The sequence below is a fragment of the Lethenteron reissneri genome, chromosome 23 (genome assembly GCF_015708825.2).
Source record: "Lethenteron reissneri isolate LAM-NWPU_2019-01 chromosome 23, ASM1570882v1, whole genome shotgun sequence".
Lineage (NCBI taxonomy): Eukaryota > Metazoa > Chordata > Hyperoartia > Petromyzontiformes > Petromyzontidae > Lethenteron > Lethenteron reissneri.
The window spans coordinates 7,611,104-7,638,543 of NC_083801.1; the positions used below are offsets into that span (position 1 = coordinate 7,611,104).

The 27,440-nt window shown below is 39.6% G+C and overlaps 1 protein-coding gene across 1 annotated transcript; it reads left to right on the plus strand.

The window, feature by feature from the left end:
- The first annotated feature begins 2,480 nt into the window (after positions 1–2,480).
- On the plus strand, positions 2,481–25,704 carry DNAJC10 (DnaJ heat shock protein family (Hsp40) member C10). Its single transcript, XM_061557015.1, has 23 exons — positions 2,481–2,648; positions 6,210–6,481; positions 8,047–8,212; positions 9,158–9,208; positions 9,781–9,863; positions 10,039–10,170; positions 10,859–10,952; positions 11,855–11,932; positions 14,976–15,019; positions 15,252–15,398; positions 16,589–16,678; positions 16,786–16,893; positions 17,677–17,791; positions 17,912–18,039; positions 18,430–18,546; positions 19,201–19,302; positions 19,978–20,133; positions 20,884–21,017; positions 21,796–21,849; positions 21,994–22,141; positions 22,361–22,483; positions 23,445–23,549; positions 23,689–25,704. Exons 2-23 carry the CDS (start codon positions 6,272–6,274, stop codon positions 23,698–23,700), a joined length of 2,397 nt encoding a protein of 798 aa, XP_061412999.1. The 5' UTR covers positions 2,481–2,648; positions 6,210–6,271; the 3' UTR covers positions 23,701–25,704.
- Positions 25,705–27,440: the final 1,736 nt, after the last annotated feature.

The following is a 27,440-nucleotide window of genomic DNA, read 5'->3' on the forward strand; positions in this document are numbered from 1 at the left end:
ATCATCACACAATCCTCACTGAGCCATCATCACACAATCCCACTGATCGATCATCACACAATCCCACTGATCAATCATCACACAATCCCACTGATCAATCATCACCCCAATCCCACTGATCAATCATCACACCAATCCCACTGATCAATCATCACACAATCCTACTGATCAATCATCACACCAATCCCACTGATCAATCATCACACAATCCCACTGATCAATCATCACACAATCCCACTGATCAATCATCACACAATCTCACTGATCAATCATCACACAATCCCACTGATCAATCATCACACAATCCCACTGATCAATCATCACACAATCCCACTGATCAATCATCACCCCAATCCCACTGATCAATCATCACACAATCTCACTGATCAATCATCACACAATCCCACTGATCAATCATCACACAATCCCACTGATCAATCATCACACAATCCCACTGATCAATCATCACACAATCCCACTGATCAATCATCACACAATCTCACTGATCAATCATCACACAATCCCACTGATCAATCATCACACAATCCCACTGATCAATCATCACACAATCCCACTGATCAATCATCACCCCAATCCCACTGATCAATCATCACACAATCCACTGATCAATCATCACACAATCCCACTGATCAATCATCACACAATCCCACTGATCAATCATCACACAATCCACTGATCAATCATCACACAATCCCACTGATCAATCATCACACAATCCCACTGATCAATCATCACAACAATCCCACTGATCAATCATCACACAATCCCACTGATCAATCATCACACAATCCCACTGATCAATCATCACACAATCCCACTGATCAATCATCACACAATCCCATTGATCAATCATCACACAATCCCACTGATCAATCATCACACAATCCCACTGATCAATCATCACACAATCACACTGATCAATCATCACACAATCCCACTGATCAATCATCACACAATCCCACTGATCAATCATCACACAATCCCACTGATCAATCATCACAACAATCCCACTGATCAATCATCACACAATCCCATTGATCAATCATCACACAATCCCACTGATCAATCATCACACAATCCCATTGATCAATCATCACACAATCCCATTGATCAATCATCACACAATCCCACTGATCAATCATCACACAATCCCACTGATCGATCATCACACAATCCCACTGATCAATCATCACACAATCCCACTGATCAATCACCCCAATCCCACTGATCAATCATCACACAATCCCACTGATCAATCATCACACAATCCCACTGATCAATCACCCCAATCCCACTGATCAATCATCACACAATCCCACTGATCAATCATCACACAATCCCATTGATCAATCATCACACAATCCCACTGATCAATCATCACACAATTCCATTGATCAATCATCACACAATCCCACTGATCAATCATCACACAATACCATTGATCAATCATCACACAATCCCACTGATCAATCATCACAAATCCCACTGATCAATCACCCCAACCCCACTGATCAATCATCACACAATCCCACTGATCAATCATCACACAATCCCACTGATCAATCATCACACAATCCCATTGATCAATCATCACACAATCCCACTGATCAATCATCACACAATCTCATTGATCAATCATCACACAATCCCACTGATCAATCATCACACAATCCCACTGATCAATCATCACACAATCCCACTGATCAATCATCACACAATCCCATTGATCAATAATCACACAATCCCACTGATCAATCATCACAACAATCCCACTGATCAATCATCACACAATCCCACTGATCAATCATCACAACAATCCCACTGATCAATCATCACACAATCCCACTGATCAATCATCACACAATCCCACTGATCAATCATCACACAATCCCATTGATCAATCATCACCCAATCCCACTGATCAATCATCACAACAATCCCACTGATCGATCATCACACAATCCCACTGATCAATCATCACACAATCCCACTGATCAATCATCACACAATCCCACTGATCAATCAACACACAATCCCACTGATCAATCATCACAATCCCACTGATCAATCATCACACAATCCCACTGATCAATCATCACCCCAATCCCACTGATCAATCATCACAATCCCACTGATCAATCATCACACAATCCCACTGATCAATCATCACCCCAATCCCACTGATCAATCATCACACAATCCCACTGATCAATCATCACACAATCCCACTGATCAATCATCACACAATCCCACTGATCAATCATCACACAATCCCACTGATCAATCATCACACAATCCCACTGATCAATCACCCCAATCCCACTGATCAATCATCACACAATCCCACACACCAAAGAGTGGGGGGGGGGGGTGTACCCCTTTCTCGACTCCTCCCACTCTTCCTTAACGCGTGCGGCGTGCCGAGCGAGCGTCTCGTCGCAGCGACTACTCGGGTCTGCCGCGAATGGCGACGCGACACGTCAGTGCTGCCCGGCCTGACGCATCGATCCTTCAGCCCAGGCGCTTGCAATCGAGCTGCCGAGCGCGGACTGGTTTGCAGAGTGAGCGAGTTGAGTGAGTAGGTCTGCAAGTGGCGGGTTGAGATTGCCGGCCCTACCGGCACACAAGTAAGTTCAATGTTTCGCCAGCTCGTCTCGCCGCTTCACTAACTGCTGGCTTAGCTCAGCTTCGTGACTTTCTCGTGAATGTCGTCGGGATGATGATGTTGGTGGTGTTTGGTGTTGGTGGTGGCGGGCAGGAGTTGTACTGCTGAGTGGTAATGGTGTTGGCAGGGCCGCCGAACTCAGCTGATTTCACTCGTGCTGTGCGTGCCCTGCTTGTTAATAAAGCATTGCCCGGTGGCTTCTACTGCTTCTACTGCTGCCTTTGTGTGATGATGGCTCAAGGAATGGCCGGACTCTTGTTTAGTGCTTGGAAGCCGCGGTGTTGGAGATTTGATTTCCGCAATGCCACCAATAAACAGGTCCACGTGTACCTGTTTATTGTGTACACTGGTGGTGCAGGTGTGCACGATGTCACTGGTTACATAAAGACAGATCTCCTCCCTCTCTCCCGTGTAGCCATAACAGACTGTAGGGGCAAGTGCTGTTAGCGAGTAGCACCTATGAAGGCCGGCACGGTACACGAGGGGGTAGGTGGCCAGCACCACGCCCGGCCGCCTTTGTCTCCCCAGTGGCGATGTTTACTTCACACCGCACCAGGTACTCATTTGAGGTCGAGGTCGACCTAGGAGAAGCCCAGGATCGGTTCAGATAATCGTCACTGGTGGTAGACTACCATAACATATACAATACTTAAATGGGTTCTTCTTGGGATATTTTGTTGACTTTGTCTGCCTTTCCAGGTGAATTTCACTCGGTTCGATCCTGAGCCATCTCCATACCATAGAGCGGTGGTGGTTACCAACCCCTCTGGACTCTTGGGACAACTGAACCCTGTGGCGGTACCCAGGGGGTCAAATAGTACCCTGGGGTCAAATAGTACCCAAGGGTCAAATAGTACAACGGGGGTCAAATAGGACTCCGGGGTAAAATAGTACCGCGGGGTCAAATAGGACTCCGTGGTCAAATAGGACCCCGGGGTCAAATAGGACCCCGGGGTCAAATAGGACCCCGGGGTCAAATAGTACCACACTGCCCCGGCTCTCGCATAATGTCCGTGATGCAGTCATTTTTATTAGACGCTTTTATTAAACTCACTCTGTTGTATCCTCAACACTGTCTGTTGTCGTATCCTCAAATCTTGTAACTTAATTTTAACCCACTTGCCAATGTCGCATGGACTGCAAACTTGGTATATGTATGTCATACTGGTGACAATACTATATTCTATCATTAAAAATTTAATATTTTTAAGCAACTTTTTTATATGTTATGTTTCGGCTTGGGTCTAATTGTCCACGCTCAACTCACGTTGGCTGTAAATCATCACGGCACACTTACGTTATGGCAAGCTTCGGGGCCACTTCCTGGAGTCGTGGAGTTCTGCCATTACTCGTGCGGTACATTTCATTAAAGCGTGTTAAAAAAAAAAGCCTTTTTTAATATGACAAGTGTTAAATGATGGGTGCTTCATCGGTAAGGGAGCTAGCCCAGAACCACTGGCATATAGGTTTTAATCTATGTTACAGCCACTTGTGATTTAACTGGGTTCTCAAGTGCATTTGATGCTCTATGCCCAGTCACCAATGACTATGTATGTATGAAAGATTGCAGGTAAAATGTTCAATTTCATTTGGCTGAATAGCAGATCTGTCATGAGAAAAACTATCTCATGGCTGCACGCACACTCAGACACAAAACACATTAATTTGGTTTTCACTTTGGCTATATTCCAGCACTGGAAGCTTGAACATCGGTTTGACTTTCATGGGAAAAAACTCATCGCAGGGTGCATGGGAGAGTTAGAGTTTGTGAGACATCTTGCATAAAATAATAGTTCGACTGTGAGACTTCCAAATTGATTCTTCGTCTAACCACATGGTGCGCTACGACCTTGAAATAAATTGGACAGAACAAAAGATCAATTTTTTTTCGTTTCACACGCACAGTTTATGGCAAACAGGCAGCGAGCCTCACTCATCTTTTAAAGGGCATTAGCGACACTCTTGCAACACGGTAGCCCACCACAGTACACCCGAACAAACTCGCTATCCTCAGGGGTGTAACGATTCACTATACTCCCCCACCCTCCACTCCCCAAAGAAAGTGTCCCAGAAATAAAATATTGAATTGCCTCGACCATTTTGTATTATTTGGTACCCCGGGGTACCGCCATAAGGATCAATTGTGAACCCTAAAAAAAAAATAGAGGACCAACCGCTCAGTACAGCGGTGGCTGTGCTCGTGAGACATCCAGCTCGTTAGAAAAGAAAGGACACCACATCGAGGGAAGGAGAGAGACACCGAGAGGCACACCCACGCACAGAGAGACAGAGAGAGAGAGAGACATATAGAGACACACAGACACATAGACACAGAGACACAGAGAGAGAGGGAGACACAGAGAGAGAGGGAGACAGAGAGGGAGACACAGAGAGGGAGACACAGAGAGAGAGACACAGAGAGAGAGACACAGAGAGAGAGACACAGAGAGAGAGAGACATATAGAGACACACAGACAGACACATAGACACAGACAGAGAGAGACACAGAGAGAGAGACACAGAGAGAGAGAGAGACAGACAGAGAGAGAGAGACAGAGAGAGAGAGAGACACACAGAGAGAGAGACACAGAGAGACACACACAGAGTGATTCCAGCAGGAATCACGATTCCTCTGCAGTCGACTATCATGCTTAAATCTTTACTTGAGTGGCATTCACACACAGATTCTGCCATATAAGGAATTACCCAGTAGAAACCCATCCATCTCCAAATTGATAAGGTTTAGTGGGAAATCCAGCATGGTTGCCATGTATTTCACTGGCAATTTTACATGGCCAGCCAGGCCCAATGGACCTTCACCTCTATAGCCTGATAGCCATGCCTGAATCAGGGTGGAATCAAGCCAATTCACTGCATGAGACATTGACCATACATTTCAATGGTGAATCGGGTCAATACTAATCAGCTGGTATTGAGGTCAAGTTCATCCAGTTGGTGTTGACCAGATTAACCATTGAAACCTCTTATATCAACATTTACTGAATTCACCAAGCCAAGCCATTGCACGAATGCCACTCGTGGCTTCACACAGCCTGGCTCCCCCTTGATCCTGTCCTGTACAATCATTTTAATTAATGTACCATCCAAGCAAATTGCCCAAGGGCTGCATTGTGAGGAACAGAGGGTAATACTCGTAATGCTCCCATGTCTATGCTGCCAGCCTTCACCAACCCACATTGACCAGCTTGGTGCAGTATTGTCAAATAATACCCACAACCCACACGGTGTGAGGGAGGTCTGTATCCAGTAGTGAATTACATAAGTGCTGTACAAGTACTATGCAATTCATGTAAAGCCGTTTGTGACATTGATCTTCTGAAATGTTGTTTGGCATTTCAGTTTCCTACAATTTTAAGTCTTCTATGATAAATGCCAGCAATATTTTACGTAACTGGTATTTCCGATGCGGAAGTCATTCGCTTTGTGGTATTGTATGCATTCATGTTTATATTATAATAAAGTATTCACTACCATGCTGTAGCAATTTGTATTGCATTTACAGGAGGAAGCACCATACAAAGAGTGAGAGAAAAAAGTGGACATTTTGCAAGACGCAGAGGGAACATGTCTGGATGGTGTGCACATCAGCAGGGCAACCTCACGAGTGCCTCGGCCATGCTGCTCCGGTTGCTCCTGCTGCTCTGTTTCATGGCACTGGTCATAGGGGATGACGACTACTACCAGAGGCTGGACGTTGCACGTGATGCCAGCAGCAGGGACATCCGCAAGGCCTTTAAGAAGCTGGCACTTACCATGCATCCTGACAAAAACCTGGTGAGTTTTTAATGGTGAAGTTTTTTTATTATTAATTTACAGTCGATTTTATGAACAGCATACAATTGCAACACCATTTTACTGTGCTGAGGGAAAAAAACTGTGGATCTTTGTATAATATATCTCATGATGTAGTGTGTGTAATGTGCTGCATCGGTGTCTTTTAACATTTGGAATAAAGAACATTGATTCAGTTGCATTCAGTGTTTTTTTTATATTTTGTAATACTACTTTTTAAACTGTGATTGCCTTGGTTTTGAGAAGTAAACAGTGGTACTGTAATTGGCTCATGCACATCTGGCTGTGCTTATTTTATACGTCAGCATCATATTTATTACGCTATCCACAGGAGACAATTGAAGCTGCGTCATGCGGTGAAGGTTTGCGTGGCACTTTCGGAGGGCCTCTCTTGCAAATATTTGCCTTCGGGGTTTATTGTCATACTCGGTACTGTACCTTGTCCATTGCATTTTCTTGCAAATTTAGAGTTGGTCAGGAAAAAGGAAAGTGAAATTTCAAACAACAACTACATATTGTTCAGCAATAACGCTAATTATAATATATGGGCGATGGTAAAAAGGTTAGCCTACCCTTCAGTGGGAGTGTTGTTTAGCTATAGCCGTAAACTGTGATGAGTTCAGCCTCACCTGCTCCACAAAGTAGGGTATTGATTTTCACTGCCAATGCTGAGGCTTGTTAAATGAGCTGTAGAGAGGTGGAATAGCCTGTGTGATTGTCTTGGTAGGGCCCTTAAACGTTGTGAAGGGCTCTTGATAAGAACTTTAAAAGGATACAGCAGGGTAATTTGGCCGTTGCCTCTGTGACCAGTACGTTTTGATGCAGAAAATAAAGAATTGATTTTAAATTTGATCAAAGAAATGGATCAATTGGGCAATGTAATAGCAATAACTTTTTTTTATTGCTATGTGACAGAAATTAATAATATAATGTTTTATATAATGGAGTTGAGCTTTTGACACATTGTACACCATCTTGTTTGTGTACATTTCATAAATACCTAAAAATAGGACATTTTAAATGTTTTGCTTTAGCCACAATACCTGCAATAAAAATGCTTGACGTAGAGTATTGTGCAACAACTCAAAAATATATTACTGTAGTACAGTGTTTTAAATTTACATATTGGAGATTCAGTGATGAAATCGGCCCATGTACTGGACCTATTTGGTTTTCTGCTTCATGAAACCTTGAGGAATGGCTCGAGCTGGGCCAAGGCCTTCTAGCAGCAAATAGATCATGTCTGATAATTGTGGGTTTTTAAATTATCCAGATGCAAGTATTCCGATTCATTAAAGTGTTGGCACAATTATGACACCATACCATTGTGTAAAATCTCTCAAACGTGTGTGCATTGTTAACTTACAAACGCTATGACCAACATAAGTACTGAAATAAATGCTGAGTGCTGGTGTGGTTTTCTTGCAGGCATTTTGTTTGCACCCGAGCAGCAGCTTAGACGACGACAAATCAACACTCGTTGAGAGGAGCAGCTTGGTTGTTTTACTCGTTATTCAATAAACTTTTGATGCTGTTTTGCTGACCAGGATGATCCCGATGCTCATGAAAAATTCCTCAAGATCAACCGGGCATACGAGGTATTGAAGGACGAAGAGCTGAGGAAGAAATACGACAAATATGGCGAGAAGGGTTTGGATGATCAACAGCAGGGTGGCCGCTACGAGAGCTGGAACTTTTATCGCTATGACTTTGGTAAGGGATGCTGAAAGGTGCTTCAACTGCACAATCGTTTATCAGAATCTTTATAGTCCATGGGCCAGTTTAAGAAATTGGTACCACTTACGGTGCCAAAACGCTTATCATACCATTGCATTTATATGGCTAATAATAGTAAATCAAACTTTTTTTTAAGCTTTCGTTGACTGCAGGAATTACTCTTTGGTTCTTTCGGTAAAGTCACGTAGAAAGAAAATAAATTAACTAATAGAATAGTAAATAATTTGATAACCCACTCATTTCTAATGGCTATCAAATGGCTGTTATTGGCCAAAATGAAATTGGAACTGCTAATGTTATGCCGCCTCAGGTGGCACGGCAAGTGAAATATCTGGTCTCATGGACCATTAGAGACAACGTTATGATTTAAACTAGGCTCTCTCAGCCCTTTGATCACCAGGGCTACTTTTATTGTTTGTTGACTGCTATGCCACAGCTCTCAAATAGTGAAATATATGTTGTGTAGATGTTATTGTAGAAGTATTGTAAACATCTTTTTTTTCTCCTGATGACAATTGCTTGTGTTGCGATCAAAACGTCGTGATATTTGTATAATTTTTTATTCACTTTATTTTTATTATTTTGCCTACGTGACTTTACCGAAAGAACCATAGAATATGAATTCCTGCAGTCACGAAAGTTTTATGTCAAAATTGGCAACGCTATCACCTTTTGCCACCAAACCAGTGTGGGTGCATGGGCATAATCTCGTGAGGTCAGACCGTAATATCAGTGCCGGAACTCCTAATGCTTCTTAACCTTGTAATTATGTCTGGACTGCCTAATGATCAGTATTCACTCTTGATGGTCTAAGGACCCCAATTGAAAAAATTGGTTTAACAATTTAAAGAGTATCCAAATATCCATGCCACGTTTTGAAATGGTGTAACTGTTTTGTATGTTTTTTTCTCCGACCCATAGGAATTTATGATGACGATGCAGAAGTTCTGACACTTGACAGAGGAGAATTTGGTACGATATAGACTTAGAATCATAAACAACCAAATATAAAATGTAAAAGTCTTTATTTAATTGGTCCCCTGAAAAGAAATGTTTTGATAATTATTAAATGCAGCATTCGCCCAGGTCTATGTTGGGTTTCGTGTTGTTTCTCTGGCTGTGTTCGTGAGTGTACAACTATGTGGCATGTGTCCACAGCAGTCAGCACTTTGGTATTTCCTGTAATTATCTGGTTGCCACTCTTAAAACCTAAGTGTTGTGCAATCTTTGAGACCAATTGTACTAAAGCATTTGGCTGCATAATAGCAATGCTAAAATGTGTATTTCTTTATCTTACTATTACTGCCCTACAGTAAAAAGCCATATAATTGCTTTATGTGTAAAAGTATTGCACGAATGCTTTTGAAATAAAATAAAATCCCCTCAAATGAAATTTTTTTTTAGTCAAAATTAAAATATTTTCAAAAGTTTGTTTTTCATTGAAAAAAAACAATATAACAAATGGAGATGTAAAAAACAGTAGTGCAATAACTTGTTTAATTATTTACTTTATTTAAGTGCTTCCATTTGATTGTAATTCACAGATGCTGCAGTGTCTTCAGGGGAATTATTTTTTGTAAACTTCTACTCACCACGCTGCTCTCATTGCCATGAGCTGGCTCCTATGGTACGTTCCCTCCCCCCTCCCTCTATATGCAGCATATTGCGCGGACTTTATATGTGGGAAGGTGTGCATGCACACATGTTGTGTCACAACACCGGTGTTTGAATGCCTTCATCATGATTCTCTGTTATAACCCCATCCCTACCCCTTGATGTTTTCCTCTTTTTTTCGTTTTAAGTGGCGAGAATTTGCCAAGGAGATGGATGGTGTGATCCGAGTGGCGGCGGTGAATTGTGGTGATAACCGCATGATGTGCCGCTCCAAGGGAATCGGAAGCTATCCCAGCCTGTACGTCTATCGGGCTGGAATGGTAGGTTGTGTTCTGCGTCTACAGGGGCATGTTAATTAGGGCACATTAGTAGAACATATTGTCGCTGGGGACAGTTGTGTTTCGCCCTGGCACTTTATCAACGTTTGATTAGACAATAATTGACAATGTCACCACTTGTCATAAACGCAGTATATTATTTTAACATATCCAAAATCCCTCTTGATCGTTTAATAATATTCCTTCAGGTATGTGTATTGATTTTTTTAAATTAAATATGTTTTATAGCATTAGAAAGCTGGGTAATTATATTACAAGATGGGAAAGCCAGTGTGAAAAGTAACACTTTGCTTAGTCAATGAAGGCATAAATTGTCTTTCTCCTGACGGTGATTTTTATACTAATGTCCTCTTTAATATACCGCCTATAAATACATTCTCATCAGAGTCCTGCGAAACATCAACGAAATGTAAATATAATGTACAGTATGGATATATTCACTACCATATTCATGACGGCAAAAAGCAAAACGTTGATTTGAGCACCCTTTTCAAATGTAATGGTTTCTTGTTTGTAAAGCTGTGATACGTCAGGGTTAACATATTTAATAATTTTACAAGGTGACCATACTCTCGTTCATCAAATATACAAACTCATGCCCACATGAAATTTAAATAAACATCTACAAATTAACTGGGTGATTGTGCTTGTTGTGTTTCCCGTATTTCAGCAACCAGTGAAGTACTCGGGAGACAGGTCTAAAGATGACCTGGTCAGATTTGTCATGAAGTACGTAACCAGTAAAGTAACGGAGCTCTGGGCTGGTAAGAATCTCATGATGAGGTTAATATTTGAAATGCTCTTGGTAATGTTATTTTATAATGTATTTGTGTATGGATTAATGTGACATTGATTATGCTTGAACATGAATTGCATTAAATATTCATATTAGCGGCAAATTAATAAATGTCAATAAAGCAAACATTTCCTTTATAAATGAATTTTAATTCCAAGCCTGCATAATTGAAAAATAATTTTCCTTTTCCCCCGTAAATATATGGGTAAAAATATACTTTATAGAGGGAGAGACAAAGCAAAGAAATATGCAGAACATCAGATAAAGCAAGGGTAAAGCAAAACTGTGGAACAAGATCAGAGAAAGGCAATGCAGTGGTACTTTTCGTAAGCCTGGTGTAATTACATTGCCACCGAGATTTTTACACACTATATCGTGTTCCGGATTCTCTGCTTTTAAAATTTCACATTGGAAACCTAAAGTGAGATAAATAAAAGAGGAAATGTGTACACAGACACGGGAAGAGATTAATTAGTTTCTTCTGCTTCTGCATCTGTGTGCCTTACTAAATACCCTCTATGCTCTTTGAAACAGAGGGAGCAATCACAGAGAGTGATTGAAAAAGAGTTAAACACATACAAATGAAATGAGGGGTGTCAGCAGTGACCATACTGAAATAAAGGTTTTCAGCCTGATATTTGTTTTAATTCTCGGTCATGTTCTTTATTCATTATAAATACATGGATTTGCTGTCTTATTATTGTGCCTGTGAATACTTTACTTACACTGAAAATGAATGTATGAATCTAATCCTTGTAACTATCAGTGTTCACGGTTCATTAATATTGCATTCCGTCATTCCCTGCCTCTCATGGGAAATGACATTTTAATGGTCATGCAACATCATCTGGCGTGCTTTGTCTTGTGCAGGTAATTTTGTTAATGCTTTCGAACAGGCTCGATCTACAGAGACAGGCTGGCTCCTTTCCTACTGCTCGGACATCGGAGGTAATTGGCCCTACCTTGAACTATATTAATCTCATGGTGACCCCGGACAGTTGAGAGTGCAATGTTTCCACTGTGTGATTTCATGGAAACAGCAAGCATCGTGATGGCTTTGAACTAGCAATGTACTGTAAATGAATAACTATATATATTCCCTATAAAAAGGAAAGTTAGGTTTGTCTTTGTAGTTTGGCAAGTTTAAACAAACTAAATCAATCTTTGTTTCTGAGTAACCTTTTACTTTAGCTTAAAGAAGCTCTGTTAAAAGTGCACGTTTTTATTGGTGGACTCCAGTGCTGGCTGTACTGTTTGTTGACTGTAGCCAAGGCATTTTCAGACCTTTTTAGGGCCTTAATTAACTGCAGTCTTCATTCTAAATAATCTTGGTAAATCTCCCAAAGGGGTAAAAAGCATTGCTATATCTGGGAGGTTTCCCTTACCCCCTGGCATTAATTACATCACTGCTGATGCACACATTTCCATGGTGCTAAATCGTAGAGGTGTTTTGTTATTACCGCTTGCGTATTTGGGAATAAACAAAGGGGCTGAGGCTTGCTGATTTACAGCCTGGAAAGAAATAATATTCCATTAAAAAAAAATGAATTTATTACATGGATGCTTTCATTGTTAGTCTCCAAGGTATTTTAAATCTCACCGCATTATTACCTTAATTCTAACCTAATATTTTGGTGTATTTACAGTGTCGCCTTACTTTATATCATAAATGTAAAGAGTTGTGTAAAACAATCCTGGTTTTTCATGGTATTGCATGTGCTACTCATTTGGTATGAATCAGCCAAATTTCAGATATCATATGCATATCTAGTAAAACCACATGAAACTTCAGTTCTCTTAATATAGAGTTTCCATATATGCAAAGTTCTGCTTTTCAAGGACAGTAGTTTGCTTAGCCAATGACTTAGGGACATGTGGGTTGACAAATAAGTTTTTTAGCCAACGTGTGGTTTTGTCATGGTCAAATGACACTTGTACGAATGTTAATCATTTCCATACATACGCAGTGTTGCAGTCATCCTCGTGCCATGTGTTGCCATGTGTAATATTGGATACGTGTAAAAAAATTCCATTGGAAGTTCATAATCGCGGGTGCATGCATTATAGCTCAAACATTCTGTATCCTATTTAACTTTAAAATTCCTTCATTCATGCATAGTGTGTGCACATTGTTTCAGGGTTTGCGTTATATTAGTTTCTTTGGACCTCAAACCCCAGATACACCATCTTGGTCTTATATATTTTTTTGCCCACTGTCCTACACTGGTCAGACTTTTTCTCTTGCGTTAGCTAATATACATATGGGCATAACCTCATATAAATTGTATTATTTATTTAGCTACTATTAGTGTTTATAAAGGTAACACGTGGCAGCTGGATAACACGGCTATTAACATGTGACATATCCTCATATCTCTTGTGATAGCCAGATTCTAAGTGCATGTGCTATGCGGCTGCTTAGAAATGCATTACATGACTGATACAGGATTATATGTAATTTGCTGCTGTAAAACATGTATATCGTTACACTTGTGTGAATTTGTGTATTAGAAATCAGATTCCATGTATTTAATGTGGAGTTTTTTTTCATACATTTCCAGTCCTTTAAATAGAAAATAATTTCAGCACTTCTGTGTATTTTTAAAAACTGTTTCTTTCATCAAGTCCTGCTGATGAGTTAGTCCTACAGAATATCTAACTACGTTTATTTTTGAACGAAACGCATATGTGTTATGTGGATTCTTTTTTTGTCATTTCTCCAAATAACTGACATTGTATAAGCTTAAGGTCCTCTTTGAACAGTTAAGGGATGTTAGACTGGAATAGTCGGTGTGCAAAGTATGTTTCTCTAGGCCACTGGAGGGAGTCTGGAGGCCAAAAGATATATTGGAATGGGCAAACTGTATCCCACTTCAAAGCTACTTACAATCGAGACAGGGAATTGATTGTTAGCAAAGACAAATGTATTAACATGATTAGCGTGTAGTTAGATATTATAGCGAAAAGCAATCTTTCACAATGTGTCATCTCGCATTGCTCTGTTCATACATCACCATGGGAGAGTCGTATGCAATTACCAACTCATCAATTGAAATTATAATTTAGTGTGTGCTATTAAAAGCATACGTTTCATGACATCTAGGGATGGATAAGTCATGCCCTAAAAATTATTCCATTCCAGTATAAATAAAGGAACATTTTACTGGAATGTTTTCCTTTTTTAGGTATGAATGGCTTCAATGGGAAGTTATTGCATGAAGAAATGTGCTCCAAACCTTTATGATGCTGATGTCGTAAAACATTTAGCTCAACCTCAGATGGTCTCTAGAAGGAGCGCTTATGCTGTGTTTTTCAAGTTAACATTGGGAATACCCTATGGCGATCACATATACAAAGTTGAATGTGTTTTCCCCAACCTTTCACCAATAATTTAATTTGTAATTATACATCTGTAAATGGGAATGTTGCACAATACAGATTATAACATTTTAACTATTTGTAAATGAGAAACCATTTTCACAAAGGCTGGCAGCATATCCCTACCGATGCTGATTTATTCCTGAGTTCCAATCGGAGATTAAGTATAAACAGGAAAATCAGTATTTGTGACTCTAAACTAAATCTCATTCTACATGGCCTTCATGTCAAGATCTGTCTCAGCTTTGTAGGCCTAGCAAGTCCAAGGCTCGATGAGTAAATCACTGACAGAGAGGCAGCCAAAATTATTTTTTCCCTGAAGGATGTGTCAACCATGTGTTTGCAATGCTTAGACCAGGAGTCAATTTTTTCATTAAATCACAAACTTTGCGAAAATTTTCCATTTGCAAAAACCGGAATATGGCCAGTTTATAATACCATACTTCTTTTACTGTTAAAGATGCTATGTTAACAATGTCATATTCGTTTTCTGTAGAATATCTAGACGGTGTAAACATACAACAACCAGGTGGTTGGGTTTCTCCAAAGGAAGTCTGCTGTTTTTTTATATCATATATATTTGTATTCTGCCTTGTGTATTTTGGTATTGCAGATTGCTTATCTCAGCACACCAGACGTAAGCTCGCTGGAATGTTGGTGAGTGATACGATTTGTTTTAGTTGTCATGAATTTGAGTTGGCTTATTCAACTAATGAAATAATCTAGCGGTTTAGAACTGATAAATACATTAATATAATGGTATGGTATTATCAGTTTAATCATGAAGTGTTTTGCAGATATGTCTTGTTTGTGGAATTGTTTGGATGAAAACACCTTGCTTTATATCTCGTATAATGTTGATGGCAGACATTGCATCCCCTTCCCACAGGATGGAATGGCAAATGTTGGCTGGGTGGACTGCAGCACCCAGAAACACATTTGCTCGCAGATGAACATAGAGGAGAGCAAGACGATATTCTACCCACCAGGCGAAAGCCCTATTAAGTCTGGTGAAAATGATGCTGACCATTCTCTGGTATTCAATGCATGCCACTGTAATAACAGCCATAGAGGGTTCACGTGGGGATTGGCTTGCCGGTCCCGCTTTGTAGCCAATAAGGGATGAGCCAGGGAGCATGGCCTCGGCGTGATCGCGGCATGTTAGCAGGGGTGATTGGCCTGGCCAATCGGGGCCTCAGCTAATGGGGAGCCGAATCAGAGGCGTGGTCCCGGGATTGACAGGGAACCATCGGGAACGGTCAACGCTGTCTACGGAGGATTGGCTGGGGGGTACCACGTGACGAAGGGATTAAGAGAGAGAGAGAGCGGTCGCGAGCAGACTTGGGAACGACAAGAGCGGGAGTCGCGCGTACGGGGGCTCTGGGTACCACGTGCGCGGTGGGGACTTGGCGGGAAGTCTGCCCTCTCTCCGTTGTCTGTCAGCAACGGGGAGTGTGTGAAGTGTAACTGTGGAAGTTGAAAATAAAAAGGACTGATTCCGGAAGCCGTCTCGAAGGTTTATTACACCACTATGGGAAAGCTAATTCCTCCAACAATGAACCCTTCAGAGCTTTGGTTAAACACTCGCACAATAAACAATACTTGTATATTGTACTGATCATCATGATGCAGTTGTACATTTGCTGTTAGAGTTGAAATAGCACCTTAAAATTATTTCAGCTTCAGATTAGCTGGTCCTGTACACACTTGCATCAACGACTGGACCTATGATCTCATAGAAACTCTCAAGATGCCTAATTAATAACAATGAAAGTATGAACTTTAACCTTACACCATTGTGCTGTGTGTTTGGTGACAGTGTCGTAAACTGAAAAAATAGGCTTTATAATAAGTAAGAGCCTGTTAAATTAAAAATCTATATTTCTATCACATTAAAGTCCTTTCATAATATTTAACTTCCTTTGTATTTGTCTCCAATAAATGCTCACGCAATCATCTTAAACCCGTTTTAAATGTAATTGTGACGCCAAGCAAAGCTTGAGTATAGTATGGTTATAATATAATGCTTTAGCAAACAAGCAAATTGATCAGCTGGGAAATTTTCAGAGATGTGAACAGCCATTCCTCAATATTTGTTTTGCCTCATGTCATAATGATAGTGCTCTTATGAAAACAAATGTTTGAAATGTAATGTGGTAAATTGTACAAAACGTGTTACTACATTATAAATACATACTTAATGCCACCATGATGTATTCGGTGTAGGTTCTGACGAGTCTTGATGCCAAGGAGATTTATATATCTGTGATGCAAGCCCTCCCTGCTCTGAAGAAGCTTACTGGCGCCGACATGAAGGTGAGAAAGGCAACACGGATGAGCATCTTGCTTTCCATATTTGTAGTCGTATATATGCTTATATAACAATGGTGACTGCACTGATGCATTATCTCGTTCCAAAACAGATCCTGCAAAGTCCTTGGCTCATTTTCATCGTCTTTGGAGACAAAGGAGAGGCAGGAGATTACGAGTTCAAGAAACTAAATACACTGCTCAAATCTAAAAATATAAAGGTGTGAATATCACTGTGTTTTGCGTTTATATATATAGCTTTAGTTACATGATATAACAGTCTCTTAAAATAAAATGTACCTTTAAATAGCTATTATCATATCGAGTGGAATATAGTTTCAGTTTATAGTGTCAACATACAAGGGTGTACATATAATTTGTCGAGCAGGCAGAATAATAAAATGAGCATGAGGTAAGAAGCAGATACACATGAAGTAAATGCAAATTGTCAAAGTGGAAATTTTTTTGTATAAAATAGTTTAATAAATGGACTGGCTTCATGCAAGGAAGATTTCACGAACAGCATTCTGCAGTTGAGATTACATGTTTCATATGCAAAGGTGACACAGGTGGTAGTGGTTGGGGGGGGAGTATTATTTGTACAAAATGTGAACAAGTTGTTGAGGTCAGAATAATGTTTGCAGTCTTATGAAACCAAAAATGGTACTTTAAGACAGTATTGAAGGTGGCTGGCTGGGATGAGGAGGCGAGAGCCAATTCTCGAGTGTTCAAACTGAATTTTCATTTTCCTGATTGACTAAAGCAAAATAAAAATCTATTTGAACGTAATAGAGGGTTCTTTTAAATCACTCCATTGTCAATATTGTTCCTTCACATTTTTGATTGGTTTGTCTGCTGTTTATTTTTTTATAGTAGTCTTTCATTATATAATTTAAACGTGATGGTAATTATGTACGTGTTGCATTGCTGTTTGATTTATGTGATTTTCTTTTTTTTACAATCTGAAACATAATTGTGCTAACTCACAAAATGCTCATTCACAGGTTGGAACACTCGATTGCAATCCATTCCCTTACATTTGTGACCAACTGTACATCAACAGCCGGGCAGTTGTTGTATTTAAAGGAAAAGGTCTCGATGAATATGAAATACACCATGGTAAGCTTAAATATTAGTTTCAACGTTGCTTTGAAAACTTAACAGTATGTGTTGCGTACATGACACGCTCGGTGAAATTCATTCATTGCGAGGTCTTTTTTACCCCCCCCCCCCACGCAGGTAAAACTACACTGTATGAGCTCGTATCCTTTGCGAAGGAGAGTGTCAACTCGTTGGTACACACACTCAGCCCAGAGACCTTCCCGGAGAAAGACAAGGAACCCTGGCTGATCGACTTTTTTGCGCCCGTATGATTTTTTTTATCTCTCTTCTGGGGTTACACCAGTTATGAAACTGTAAACAGATAAGGGTCTGGTAATTGTTGTCTATCACTCATTACCGACTATGTTTGAAGCAGTGTCGTCGTGTGGAAATGTAGTTTGGCAGCCGTAGCGTGGTTTGTGTACTGCACTACAAGCCCAGGAACTTAAGATCAATTCCCAGCCCCACACATCAACGGGAAGTAGTATCTGAAGCTACTTTGGGTCTTCCCTAGGTCGCTTTAGCCTTAAGTGACATGGTGCAATAAGGTTGGCTGCTGTGCGGTCCTCAATTGTCTGCCTAACGGCCCTTCCTGCCAGATTGCCTAAGGATAAGCAGGTGACCTTTGTTTTTTTTTGTCCGTGTCCTTCCCACAGTGGTGCCCTCCATGCAGAGCCCTCCTGCCAGAGTTGAGGAAGGCCTCCCGACTGTTGACAGGACAGCTCAAGTTTGGAACTATCGACTGCACCATTCACAGCAAGATCTGTAACCTGGTGAGATTGTCTATGACGGTTGTAGTGTGAGGTGGTCTGCATGTTTTAGGTTATTTAATTATCACTTTGGACTTTTAAGTGCAGTATCTTGGTATGCGTGTACATTCGGGAAAATTGTTTTGCTTTAATACACAAGTAAAAATATTCCTTTTATGTGTTCGGTAATGTCAGGGATGCATGCAAGCAAGTGTAAATATCTTTACATTTCTTTAAAGATAGTGTAATTGTTTAATGTGTTTTATAGGTACTTTCTATTCATTAGCTATGCTGTTTAACCATATATATGTCATGTTTAGAAATACATTCTAGTATGTACAGTAATGCTTTGTCCAGAGCTAAAGCATTTATTTTTCTATTTGAAGAAATATTGCTGGTGTATTACGTAAATATCATTACTCGTGTGCCATGCCTCGTGTTCTGATTATTGCAACAAAATGACATGTAATTTGAATGCTTTAACAGCTGTAAGCATGACATCAGTCTGAATGAAACGTTTTATTTTCTCTGCAGTTCACTTTCTCGGTCACAAATTACATGATGGGTTTTGTAAAGCTAATAACATATCATTTTGTTCTCTGTGCTGAGAATCCAGTGACACCAATCATAAACTATGCTGTTTGTCTTTGAACTTTGAAAGCATGTTTGTTTTTGCAGCACGGGATCCATGCGTACCCGACAACACTGATATTTAATCAGAGCAACATCCATGAGTACAATGGACAGCACAGTGCTGAACAGTTGATGGAATACGTACAGGTACATAACACTGTACAAGAAGCATTCTCATTTTGCTTAAACTTTATAGATGTTCGTCATCTATTAACATCCTAATATGTGTCTGATGGAATCTAAGTTTTGATTCAAGATGAAACAAATATTCATGTACATTCTAAACTAACTTGCCTATCCACGGACATTAAGCAAGTTTGATAAAGGTGTGGTCTCTTCTACTGAAGAAAATAATTATACATATATTGTATTTTGCATTGATCACAATTAAAAATATTTTTTACGTCAGGTACTTATAATATCTTGGGGGTGTGGGAAAAACTTAAAAGCTGTATAAAATCTTTAATTAATTGGCATAGATACCAATAGCTAGTGCAGTGTAAACACAAAGCAAGATGTTGTAAAAAAATAGGCAGCTATAAAAAGTTAAATATAACATTCTGGAATGAGTCGTGCATGAAATGGCCTATAGCATATGAACATGTTGGAGGATGCCCTCGTTTTTGCTGTTAACAGGAGAGGATTCAATAATCTAATTTGTGTTCAATATATTTTTTTAAATACAGTGTGGATAAATTGACCATCTCAAGAGTGGGCATGGTTATAGCCACTGTTTATATTGTCACTATATTGTGTTATTTTTGGCTTTGTCGTAATTACAAAAATGCAGACATAACTAATTATCTTAATATGGCTTTTCAGGATCTGATGAGCCCATCAGTGGTCATACTGACCCCAGAGACGTATGCTTCCCTGGTGAAGCAGAGAAAGAGAGATGAAGTTTGGATGGTCGACTTCTACGCTCCCTGGTGTGGGCCCTGTCAAGCCCTCCTTCCAGAGTGGAAGCGGATGGCTCGGGTCAGTGGTGCATTACCTACGCACGTGCGCACGCCTTTTGCAATGGGTACACGGGAGACATGGTTTAGGGTGCATCTGTCTTGCGGGCTCTACTTTTTGACGTTTCTTGTTGAATATCAAATGTATTAAAATGTCAAGTCACAGAATGTTGAACCTGATCGGCAGAATATGTGCTATATGGTAAAGTGACTTTTGAGTACAAAATAGTAAAAATGTTAGCCTTAAAATGAGGTTGCCAAATTAGTTTTTAAGTCCGATCTGGCACAATTGGCCGAGAAGTACTTTGCTATTGTTGTGAATGGATTTCATTGTTTAGCTGTTACCTTCAAGCTGTATTTTCAACCATCATGTTGGTGTTCTGTTAATTCACAAGCTTGAAGTTGCTTTTTCGATAAATGGCCAGGAGGAGGCAATCTTCATCTACAAATGAACAACTGCTTTCATACATTCACACTTTATCTTACACGTATTTTTTTGGTTATTTTTGCTTTTGCATACTCCATGAAGACAACATTTTTGTTCCCAAACAATTGTATTTTATCCATATGCTGAACTTACAATTAATCAAAATTGCATGGAAATACCTTGCAATATACGTTCATAATATAACAATAAATATCTATATGACATAACCTTTTGGAATGTGAATTCCCCCCGAGACCACAAGCACGGTTTTACACTTTTATTTATTAATTTCCCTGCAATTATTGCATTGCCACTCTTTTGTGTGTGTGTTTTTGGGGTTTCTAGATGCTGTCAGGTATGGTGCAAGTGGGAAGCGTGGACTGCCAGAAGCACCATGCCCTGTGTCAAAGTGAAATGGTTCACGCCTATCCTGAAATCCGACTCTTCCCCATGAATCCAGCTAGCTCTGACAAATACTTGTAAGTAGTTTTATACTTTCTTGACTGCTTTACACAAAAACACATATGGTTGTCCACGATAAGTGCTTTGCTTCTTGGTCAAATTTTTATTAAAATCACGATACAGTAAAACCTTGGATTGCGAGTAACTTGGTCTGCGAGTGTTTTGCAAGACGAGCAAATTTTTAAATAATAAATATTAATTTGATAAACGAGCGAGGTCTTGCAATACGAGTAGTATGTGTATACGCTTTGTCTGCCGAGCGTCACGTGATCACAACTTATATACGAGTGCTTTGATATACGAGTGCTTTGGATTACAAACACGTTTCCGGAACGAATTATGCTCGCAATCCAAGGTTTTACTTTAAATGTATTTGCCAGATTATTTCATGAAATTTGAATATATTCACAAGTTATATTTTGATTTTAAATATGATAAATAATATATTTTTCTGACTAATTTCGTGGCAGTATAAGAAAAGCAACTTACAAGCTTGAAATGGCAAGTAGTAGAATAAAAGATAGTAGACGTGGTTCTGATTTGCCTCATACCACTTCATGGTAGGTAAAGTTTCAATCAGGAAGAGGATGTGTCAATGGGTTGGGGACATGTGCAGGGTGGAGAGAAGAACGTTGGAAATATGGGCATTTGAGTGAAAATTTCGAGACTCTGAGCCAAGGGGAAGAGGTTCGGTAGCATAAATAGCATTAGCAATGATGACTTTTTGATTTGTAGAACTCGTACGTTGTGATTTTGTAATGCCAAACTGACAAATATTTTTATTTTTTATTTCAGCAAGTACAGTGGCTGGCACAGAGATGCCAACTCTTTGAAGGGATGGGCTTTTGGGTAAGTAACGATAATGCGTATATGTATTCTCTTTTACCGGCATTAAAATTATTGATAAAAGGCTGTAGTTATTACACGTGATAACAGTTACGTTGTCAATTCTTAACGAGGTGTTATGCACCGGATTTGTTGTACACCTAACAGATACCTGCCTCAAACAGCAGAAGATCTCACCCCCCAGAAATTCAACTCGGAGGTGCTAGAAGGGATGGAGCATTGGCTGGTCGATTTCTATACTCCATGGTGTGGCCACTGCCAAATATTTGCTCCTGAGTTTGAAATCGCAGCAAGGGTGAGTGCCCCATTTGATGACCTCATGTTATTATCTTTGGATATAAAATACACAGTTATATGGATTATATACATTTACAGTACATGTACAATGTTAGTGTGTGAAAAGCAATATTGAGCCGCTGTAAATAAACGTCTGTTGTAATTGCGGAGAATATCATGAATTTGTTGTATTTACGATCCGTTTTGTACGTGGCCTTCAAATTGTGTTTGTTCACAGCTGCTGAAAGGTAAATTAAGAACTGGAAAGGTGAACTGTCAAAATGACCCACATGTTTGCCAGAGCGCTGGTGTCCATGGCTATCCCACAGTCATGTTCTACCAGTATCAGGGGCGAAGCAAGGTGAGGATTTATTTGGAAATTCTATAAAGGGAAGAACTTATGGTTTAACCGTCTTAGCGATACATTGATTAGTTCCACACATACCACCGTCATCCTTGTTTTATTGCACAATTCGTAACATTTTAATGGAACGATGTACAAGAGAAGGATGATGATATATTCATGTGCACCTTTTGATAACTTCACTTGAAATTCCGTTTAACAGAAATAATGTAATGTTTACATATGCATTGAAAAGTCACCCTTTATCAGTTTAATGTTTCTGTAGCTTAATTGTACTTGTACCAAGATCAGGGTAAAAAATAATCTGCCCGAGCCAACTTGCGCTACAGTGAATTTATTGATCATTAATTCTTGTTTGTGCAATATTTTTTTATATCTCATGCAATTCTTGTTTTTTGCTCAAATTTCAACTTGACTAATTGCAGTAATTTCTTTTATTGGTTTTGCTTTTTGTCAAATTGGTGTCCCAGGTCACCCTTGCAAATGAGTATAATCCTGGTCTCTTAGTTCTCACCTCGTTAAATAAATACACTTAACTTGACCTTATTGTATGTGCAATCATACCACAATACTGAGGTCACAGCCAATTTAACCGTGTAGATCAAAGCTCACGTGTATGTATGGGGTGTAGCCTCAACATTTAAGCAACCTTCATATAGGCTGTGTGTACTTATGTATAATCCATGCGTCAACATTTAAACTATCCCAGAGTATAAGCATGAATGGTAAACATGTCAACAACACATGTAACTATTGAATAAAAAAATTGGGTCAAAACTGTAGACACAGACATAGGAATATTTTAACTACACGTGTTGCTATAAATCATGGAATTTGAGTCCATAGGGTTCAGGTACACGTTAAATATTGCTCCTAATTTACTTTAGATTATGGTATATTTGACACATGTGCTTTGGTCGTAACGCCTTAATTTGTTTTGGTGTTTTTCTGTGTTCAGAGGAGTACAGGAGGGGAGGAGATAAACAGTAGAAATGGAAAAGACATAGCCGAGACCCTTCTAAGGCGGGTGGGAGACGTACCCCTACATGAAAGCACCAAAAAGGTACGTGTTATTGTCCATTCACACATACTCTGGTTTGTCACATGTCCAATATTTGCTATGTTGAGTATTCTTACAAGACATCACGTTTAATTTTTGTTTGATGCTTACCAATGTTTTGTGTTTTGTTCTTGTCCAACAGGATGAACTGTGACCTCATGGGGTGTGTCCACCATCATGTGCAATCTTGAAAGTTGTTTGAGATCATTATTGGGTTCAGATGTCTTTTTCTAACATGAAAATTATTCACCGCAGCACATTTGTAAATACGAGAGCATTTCGAAACCAACAGTGGAAACATCATATGCGTTGATTCACCTATTTTGGCAGCAGTAAAAAAATGTGAATACCAATTGTATATTGCTGGTTGTCATTTTTGTTATGGCAAGTATTAAACACCTTCTATAAACGAAACAGACGCATATGCAAAGAGCGAAATGCCTCTTGATAATATTTTTCTCATCATCTTCCTTTGCACAAAGAATTTTGAAAGTGATGTAAAAAATTTGTAACACTCCAAGGACCTTAAGATTTAGATAACATTTTACAATTCGGATATTAAAGCTATGTATTAAACAGTATGTGATATTGAACATGCTGCAATTTTACTGTGTGTAAGGTTAATGCCAGCCAGACTGCAAACAGGATTCAGAATAAATTTCTGATCCTCCAAACAAACCATAAACTGGTATCTCATTTATTCTAGATTTGAAGCTTTCGTGACTGCAGGGATTCATATTTTTAGATTTTTTTCGGTAAAGTCACGTAGGTAAAAAATTAAAATCAAAATAAAACGTATCAGCTATCGTGCTGTGACGGTTCCACCTGAAGACGGAAGCTTGTGTTGCCTCCGAAACGTCGTGATTTTTATTTAATTTGAATTTTTTACCTACGTGACTTTACCGAAAAAGCCTAAGAATATAGTATCTCGTTTACCATTAGCCAATCAATCCACTGCTGGATGAAGGCCTCCCTTAGTCGCCGCCATCCTCCATGGTCCCGCGATGCAACAGTTCACCCAGCACCTGCACACAAGCCATCACTCAATCTCTGTGGTAGATGTCCTCTTGGGCAGATTTTCCTTCTTTGGCTGCCACCTCAAAAGTAATTCTCACCCACCGGGCATCATCCCATCTAACAACGTGTCCTGCCCAAGCTCACTGTTTTTGGCGGTCAACATGTTCTTTAAACTGCATTCTCTATTCCACATGTCCCTCTTTTCTGCGTCTCAGTGTAATCCCAAAGATGCGTCTTGCCATGCTTCTTTATGGACGTTTCAACCCTTGTTCCATCCTGTCCATCAGTGCCCATGATTCTGGTCCATGTCAGAGCAGGTAAATATGCACTGGTTGAAAACTTTCCTCGTGCACATTGGTCTGTTTCTTTTTTATTATCAAATTGTGCTTTCCAACGGGGCTTCAATCCACTTCCATCCGCCTTTTTTGTTATTTCATCCTGATCTCAAGTCCCCCTTCGATTCCTGTCCAAGGTATACATATTCTACATTATTTTTCAGTTGCTTCCCTCCAACAGAGATCTCTAATTTGTTTTTAGCAAACTGGTTTAGTGAACTCAATCATCTTAGCTTTGCTGTTGACAGTCATTACCACTTCCATTGAGAGTGAACTGCGGGGAATGGTAAAATAACTTAATGAAGACGGCTGCAAAGTTGGACTTGGGATTATTATTGCTCCTTTATGAATATGTTGCTTCCCAGCCTCCTGAATTGCGCACACATTACTCTAATACTCTTGCATTTTGGCTTCAGATATTGATATTCAATACTGAATATTCTAGTATTTTTCGTTTATTGAGCTTGCTTTTATTTTGAAGGAAAAAAAAAGGCTCCACATTGACACCTCACAATGCCAGAATATATGTGCAGTGTGTTTTTTAATGTCACTGTATTCTATGCATGGGAGTTCATGCTTCACAAGCAATATTGGTGGCTGGGTTTAACATATCCTTGCCTTGAAATATGGCCATTTTTATCTCTGCAATTAAGATGTGCAAAAAAACCTAAGCTGAGATTGTCTTCATTAATTTTTTTCCCGCATTTTTTTTGTAACTGGTGTTTGTTTTGGTGGACTTATTCTTTGCTAGACTTTGGTTTTGGATACATGTATATACATTGCATTTCAATAAATGGTGGGTTTTACACGTTTGTTGGTTTGTCTTTCCTGTATATCGGTGCAATTTAACTAATTCACTGTAAATGTTTTTTTTACGAATTAACGTTTTATTTGGCTGAGGTTGACTTGGACTAGATTCCCAGTCATGGTTAACAGCAGTGGCAAGTGATATCCGAAATGGTCCTGAGGCACACAAGACCAGCACGGCATCTCGCCATATGTTTCCATTTGACTAATTATATTCCAAATCAAGGTAGACTTGAAGCTTTACTTTCAGTGACGTTTCTTAAATGTATTATGATTCTTTGTTGATGTCTTAAATATACGGTTGCATGAGCAGTACATTAAATATTGCACACGTTCTCAGATACATAGAGTTGTGACCTACAGTATTATTACGGTCAAATAGCTAATCGCTGTTGATAGAAGATTAAAGGATTAATTTTGTGAATACAACTTCAGTAAACATTGCATCGTGAATTCGGCTTTTGGCTGGCCATCCAACAAAGATGTCCACTGCATCACGCGCATTCGGATGTGCTTCTGCGGCCGTCTGGAATGCTCTTCTGATATTAGGAAACCGCGAGAGCTATACACTACTAAATCGAGATTGAAAACTCACTTCTCTAAAACTGACTTTTATGTTTACTGTCATTTATTCTTCCCCCGCACCTCCAATTAGCGTGGTTGGCTATGTGCAGTGCGAAAGAAGTGCTGGTTCTCGTGTGATATTTCCAGATTTTGCTGCTAGATTGCAGACGTTTCACATGATCAAAGGTGGCACCATTGCACCACTACACCATGGTCAAGCCACCATCATCACCTGCTCACGTGTTGGATGCATTAAATTCCTTGGCTGTCAATCTAATTCTTGGCCATCGGCCATCATTCTTAGAAACTTTCCCTGCTGAAGCCCACTTATGTGTTTTTACTGTTTGGGTTACATTTCATCATTAACCTACATACTGTATGTTGTCATCTTGGTGCCACTCAATGTAAAGCCAAGAACGCATCTCGATGCTTTGACAACTTTTTAAATGGCCATGGTTCTGAACCATATGCCGTCGCAAGTAGTACGCACAGATTACAAACTTTCTTTTCGACAAATTGGTGTGTTACTTTTCAATCTCAGCGAGCAGTCATTTTTGTCTGACCTTTAAATACACTTCAAATATATCGAAGGAAGCAGCAGTATGGTGACAATTGTATCATGAAATTGTTTACAAATCATTGGAACACATACAATTGGGATATAGTTATGTTTGAGATGACAAAAATAGACCAGTGGATTATCCATCTTCAACCAACATGTTTCGTTTTGAGAGATTGGCTTGCAAGTAAAAATAAAATACATTTCAGCATCTCTCCTCCCCATCACACTAGGTCCTAAAACTTCCAGCAGCAGTCCTCCACTGTTGGCGATCATATGCCAGATTGTACTGATGTTTCATGTCATTCATCTCCACCTCGCCATCATTCCATCTTTTATCTCCGTTGTCCTCTACTTCTGTTGCCTGCAACTGGAGTTATCATTGCTTTGGCTGGAATCCTGTTACTTTTGCTCGTGGCATTATTTTTGACTACCACCGATTTCATCTGAACCTATCAATTGCAGTATGTACCAAACAATATTGTTCATTATTTTGTTCGTAGTTTTGCGTATACCATGTTTATCTCGTTTACATAGAATCTGTCAATGCTATGTTCAACGTATATTTTGATATTTTTTGGTAATTTATGGGGTTAATTCTAGATTTGAAGC